The sequence below is a fragment of the Camelina sativa genome, chromosome 20, assembly GCF_000633955.1.
Source record: "Camelina sativa cultivar DH55 chromosome 20, Cs, whole genome shotgun sequence".
Classification (NCBI taxonomy): domain Eukaryota; kingdom Viridiplantae; phylum Streptophyta; class Magnoliopsida; order Brassicales; family Brassicaceae; genus Camelina; species Camelina sativa.
Genome location: NC_025704.1, coordinates 15,707,680 through 15,713,738, shown reverse-complemented (window position 1 = coordinate 15,713,738; position 6,059 = coordinate 15,707,680). Strand labels below are relative to the sequence as shown.

The following is a 6,059-nucleotide window of genomic DNA, read 5'->3' as shown; positions in this document are numbered from 1 at the left end:
TTATTTATCAAAAATACATAAAAACAAAATCATTGTTATTTTTAGAAGAAAAAAAAAAATTTTGAATATTTTTTTTCTGGTCAACGCCGGTCAATACTGGTCAACGTCGGTAAACTCTGGTCAACGCTGGATTCCGGCAGACCTCGAATATTTATAGTGTTGCACACATAACCTATGTTTGTTTATGGATGTCCTTATGTTGATGACAATAATTCACATAGTTAATAAGATGTTTATATTGTTTGTATGTATGGCTATATGTTGGCGTATAAATCAAGTAGCAGACAATCATTTTTCCAAACTTAACAGCTATGGCTTGTCTTTTACAAGTAAAGATTTATAGGCCTTATATACATACTAGTTAACTATTAACATTAACACGTTTTATATATATAGACTCAAATCTATAAATAGAAGAGGTTGGGAGAGTAAGAGGAAACGGCTGAGAATCAGGGAGAAGCTCAAAAACAAATTAGAGAGCATTAGATACGAGAGGGTCCACGTAAGACCCGTACTCCACTTTGATTCTCTCAATCTCCTTCAATCTCTTTTATTTTATTTGTTGGTTACAATTTCTTGTGATCTATCTCTCGATCTAAAGACGATGAAGCGTGAGTATTTGGATTACACACTGGTTCCTTTAGGACTGGCTTTGATGGTGTTCTATCATCTATGGCTTCTCTACCGTATCATCAACCGTCCATCTTCGACCGTTGTTGGCCTTAACGCTTTCAATCGCCGCCTTTGGGTCCAAGCCATGATGGAGGTTCGAATTTTTTCCTTATTTTTTTTATATATCTTTGCCTTTGGTTTTAAACTTTAAATATTTTTTCAGTTTTTCACATATATATATATATATATCTAGATCTCTCCATATGGTTTATGCATGAGGTTTTCTGGAAAATGCAGAAAAATAATAATTTGATTCCTGCTTATTGGTTAATATTTTAAGGGTTGTTGGATAAGCAAAGGAGATTCCTGTGCATATCACGTGGATATGTATTGCATATAGAATTAATTTACACATAATTAACGATAAAGATAAATTGATTGAAAAAATATTTGATAGATGATAAGTAGTATCATGCATGTACAGAGATTTTCCTGGGAAAGAAAATCTTATCGACGGTTTCAGTTCCTTCTGAGTTGGAGGATGTGTTGTTGAGAATATAAGTATATTTCTTTTCATTAATATGAATATAAGTATATTCATCATGCATGCATCGCTCATGACAAATTGACAAGTGAAATTGTTACATTGAAGTAGTATAAAAAAATTCAAAATATATTTTCTTTTTCATTTTGCTTCTCAGATCTTTTCTTTTCTCGTATTTAAAGTTCTTTACGTAATTGTCGGATTCTGGAAGTTTCCTTAATAAATGAGTCTTCATGTGTGAAAGCTAATCACATTAAAAAGATGCTTTGCAACTTCTGGGAATTAAAAAAAAAAAGTTCTAAAAACTTTAATAAGTACATTATTTCCTCCACCATTTTCTTTTCTTTTTGGTTGGATTTTTAAGATTTTTTGTACTAATAGATTACATACAACTACTGAAACACAGGATTCATCCAAAAACGGCGTTTTAGCGGTACAAACGCTAAGGAATAACATAATGGCGTCAACTCTATTGGCATCAACGGCAATAATGTTGTGTTCACTAATCGCGGTACTTATGACCAGCGGTACAGGAGAGCGTTCCGTTTGGTTTGTGTTTGGTGACAAAAGCGATCGAGCCTTCTCGCTCAAGTTCTTCGCGATCCTAGTGTGTTTCCTAGTCGCGTTTCTCCTCAACGTCCAATCAATTCGTTATTACAGCCATGCAAGCATCCTCATCAATGTCCCATTTAAACAGCTCATGGCTGTTTCCTCAGGTGGTCGTGGTCATGGTGGTCTCATGATAAACCAAGACTATGTGGCTGCAACGGTTAACCGTGGGAGCTACTTCTGGTCGCTAGGACTAAGAGCGTTCTACTTCTCATCGCCTTTGTTCCTATGGATCTTTGGTCCCATCCCGATGTTCATAACTTGTTGCGTTCTTGTTTGTTCGTTGTACTTCCTTGATTTAACGTTTGACTCGATGAACTGTACCGTTGGAGTCGCAGACGGGGAGGAGCCAGAGATTAGAAGCTTATCTCAGAATGTTTAGTAGTTTTTATAAGTAACAATTGTTAGGGATTCAGATAAGTTTTGTTTAATGGAACATACAAATCTTAAAGTTGTATCGATTCAGGTTCAATGGTTGTTGAACCTGTGTCAAAGAAAGAGTCACTCTGTTGTTAAATGAATAAAAATTGTCAAGTTAACAGTAAAATTAATCAGTTTGGTATATTCGGGCTACATGAAACTGGACCATACCATGTTTATTTTCAACCTTTTTCCTTGAAAAAATATAAAGAATATGCTGTAAAAAAAAAAAAAAGAATATTGAATCAGTTACAAATTAAATTATATACTGTATATATTTTTTTAATTCAGTTGGACTTGCATCAAAACTATTCATAAATTATGGTTACAAATAAGTTTTCTTCTCCGTTTTAAATCCCCTGAAATCGGTAAAGTACAGTAATAGTATAAGATTGGTGGTACTAGGACGTCACATTTTAATTGTTATTCTGGTCAACCACATTAACTGTTTGAGATCTCCGTAAAAGCCGTTTATAAATTGGTAAGGATCCACAAAAGTCAAACATATTTAATACGAATTCTGTTGAAACAAAATCTGATATGTATATATTTTTCAATTAACCGTTCAAAATTGAAAATGAAAGACTAATATATACAGAGACTAATTCCTACTAAAAAACAAAAATATACACAGAGAGACTAGAAACTGATTTTTTCTTTATAGTTGAAGTTTCTGATAATCTATTTAAAATATACACATGTCAAAATATAATGGTGTTTGTAAGAGGAACCAATAAAAAAAAAAACTCTCAATTGTAAGAAGTCACAACAAAGTTAAAGAAGACGGCAAATTTGACACAAAATTAAAAACCATTGTACAAAGAAAAAACTATAGTTGGGCTCATGTTATGATTCTCCAAATAAGTGTTGAAACGGAGCGGACAAATCCATTCATGAGAAGACAAATACTCTTCTAAATCATAAACTCAAAAAGAAAATTAAGAGATTCCCACATGGTTTCAGTACATGAGCTGCACAGAGGCATACAATATATTTGGCATTCAAACGAAGTTTTCTTCCGTAGTTTGAAGTTTTTCTAGTTTCTCAATTTGTTCTCATGCACAACATCAACAAAGTGGTTTTGTTATGAAGAGAGTCTACTTGGTTCATGTCTTATTCCTTGGGACTACTCATCCATCCTCCAACTATTTTTGTAACATCCGCGAACCAATTTTTGTAAATTTGGTGTGGGTGTCGATCGACACCCTTGGTGGCATCGATCGACACCATGTTTTTCTGGTTTGGTTGGGTTTGATTTAATTGTTGATTGGTTCGGTTTGGTTCAAGGAAATCCCTAATTCGTGTTTTAAGTGTCTGAGACGAATGAAGGGTTTCAGAAAGTCTCTTTGGTCGCCGTTGAGTGGAAAAGAAAGAGAGAAAAGAGAGAAAAGAGAGAAAAACGTTCTTGAGATTTTATGGGCTTGTTCTTGGAGATTTTGGAGAGATCTGAGGCAGTAGAAGTGTTAGCTGTTGCTGGAAACGAAGGGGGAGCTTCTGGAGGTGTTGTTTTCCACGTTTCTCAATTCAATCTTCCTGTTCTTGAGGTGAGTGCTTGACCATGGTTGATCTAAGCATGAGATCTCTCTTGTTTGTGTGTTTTCTTTGTGGTTTGTGTTGTTTTGTTGCTTGGGTTCGTTGTTTGTGTGATTTCTAGTGAATTCCGAGATGGATAGACTTGATTGGAGTCGATTTTGGGTTGATTGGAGTCGGAGTTCGTCGCTGGGATTCGCGCAGATCGTGTCTGCAGAGGAGGCATCGATCGACACTCAGGAGCATCGGTCGACACCAATTTGATGGGCATCGGTCGACACTGTTTGGCATCGGTCGACACCTTGTTGTAGCATCGATCGACACCGTTTGGCATCGGTCGACACTAGTCTTATCCGAGACTTGTTTTTCTGGTTTGATGTATTGTTGTGTGTTGTTTGTTTTGCTTGAACTTGAGGGTCTCATCTGCTTGTGTGTATAACCCAGTAGATGGGAGGATGGCCTCACTAAGTATTTATGATAATACTTACGCATCTCAATTGTTGTTTGTGGTGTGCAGGTAAAGGAAAAGTGTGATCGTGGAATCAAGGGCTATGAGGAGGAGGATGTTCTAGAGACTTGATTGATTGTGGTCTAGCTGTTGTTAGGTTGCTAGATTAAGTCAAAGGAACATTGTAGGATGTTAGTTGTTGGTTATCTCTTTATTTGATTGATGTTATTGGTTATTGGATTTGAATGTTGGAATTCTTTTGGTTTAATGGAATTTGTTTTATTTGATTATCCGCGGTTATTGATTGATGTTAGGATGTTAGTGGGTATGGGACCACTAGTAAATTAAGGTATAAAAAAAAAAAAAAAAACGGGAAGGGTTGTTTCAATTTGGTATCAGAGCCCTTACGGTTCTAGGTCTAGGGTTCATTGTGCTTTTGCTGTTGATGTTTAGGATTACATGCTATAATTGATTGTGTGATTGGCAATTGTGTGTGGCATGAAGTCCTAGAACATCCTCTTCGAGCCTGATTGTGATTCCACGGTGAGTTGTGTTTCTTGTGTATTAGAATTATTGTTTGCTTAGCCTTCTGTTCTTGGATGATACAGATGGTTAGGGGTGAGGATGCTGTTGGTCGCGGTCGTGGTCGTGGGCGTGGTCGTGGTCGTGGTCGGGGACGAGGTCAGGTTCCTGAGGCCAGTGTGAGTGTGACCCAGAGCATGGCCAGTGAGGAGGTGGCGGAGTCACAGGTTCATCCTAGTGTGTCTGGAGACCAGGCTGGTTTGGGTGACGGCAGGGCGGATGGGCCCGGTGTCGGTCACGGTGTTGCCCCGGGTGTGGGGGTTGCAGCGGGAGGTGCTCCAGGCAGGGAGGATGTCTTGATGGACTTGCTAGCTCAGGTAGCTCAGGCTTTGCAGCGACTTCCAGCAGTTGTGCCGCCAGTGGTTGGTGGGCAGGATCCAGTAGTGCCGCCAGTGGGTGGTGGACAGGTTCCAGTGGTGCAGCCTGCAGCGGGTTTGCAGGCAGGTGTGCAGCCGGGGGCCGAGGTAGTGGATGCTCAGTATGTTCGGATGATGGAGCAGCTGCGGCATGTGGGAGCAGGGTATTTCTCAGGAAGTACCGATCCGAGTGTAGCGGATGAGTGGAGAGAGCGGATGGAGGATATTTTCCTTTCGCTTAGGTGTCCCGACCGGTACAGGGTGGATCTGGCAGTGTTTTACTTGTCAGGAGATGCTCGTGTGTGGTGGAGGTCGGTGACAGCACGGAGGGTGCAGAGGGGTATGTCTTGGGGAGATTTTGTGGGGGAGTTTAACTCCAAGTATTTTCCTCAGGAGGCTCTTGATCGTATGGAGGCACGGTTCTTGGGTTTGACTCAGGGGGACCGTACAGTGCGGGAGCTGGATGCAGAGTTCAGTCGGCTTGTGGGGTATGCAGGCAGGGCATGGGAGCCAGAGGCGGCTCAGGTGCGGAGGTTTTTGTTGGCTCTGCGGGATGATTTGAGGACTCGGTGCAGAGTGAGGAGCTATGCTACGAGAGCAGAGTTGGTTGAGGTTGCAGCTGGGATAGAGGATGACTTGAGGTCACAGGTGGTTGTGGTCAGTTCTTCGGTGCAGCCACAGCAGTCTCAGCCGCTTTCTGTTCCTAGCAAGGGCGGCAAGCCTGCGCAGGGGCAGAAGAGGAAGTTTGATGTTATGCAGAGATCGAGGCACGGGGGTGCGAGATGCTTTGGGTGTGGTAGCAGGGACCACAAGGTGACTAGCTGTCCACAGAGAGGTGAGCAGCGGGCAGTGACAGAGTAGCGGGCGGTGACGGAGCCGCGGATAGATACTCGAGTGTGTTACTATTGCAGAGAGACGGGACACATCAAGCCTCGTTGTCCCAAGTTGCAGCAGAGGG

General features: G+C 40.7%; 1 protein-coding gene across 1 annotated transcript; it reads left to right on the top strand.

The window, feature by feature from the left end:
• Positions 396 to 2,316, top strand: LOC104770932. The gene is made up of 2 exons (XM_010495408.2): positions 396 to 766; positions 1,563 to 2,316. The coding sequence occupies exons 1-2, from the start codon at positions 605 to 607 to the stop codon at positions 2,145 to 2,147; spliced, it is 747 nt and encodes a 248-aa protein (XP_010493710.1). The 5' UTR covers positions 396 to 604; the 3' UTR covers positions 2,148 to 2,316.

What these genes read in the sequence shown, in the direction of transcription:
- LOC104770932 (XM_010495408.2), top strand. Translation starts at nt 605, where the DNA reads ATGAAGCGTGAGTATTTGGATTACACACTGGTTCCTTTAGGACTGGCT. An exon ending in GGGTCCAAGCCATGATGGAG is followed by an intron (nt 767 to 1,562) that starts GTTCGAATTTTT and finishes ACTGAAACACAG; the next exon opens with GATTCATCCAAAAACGGCGT.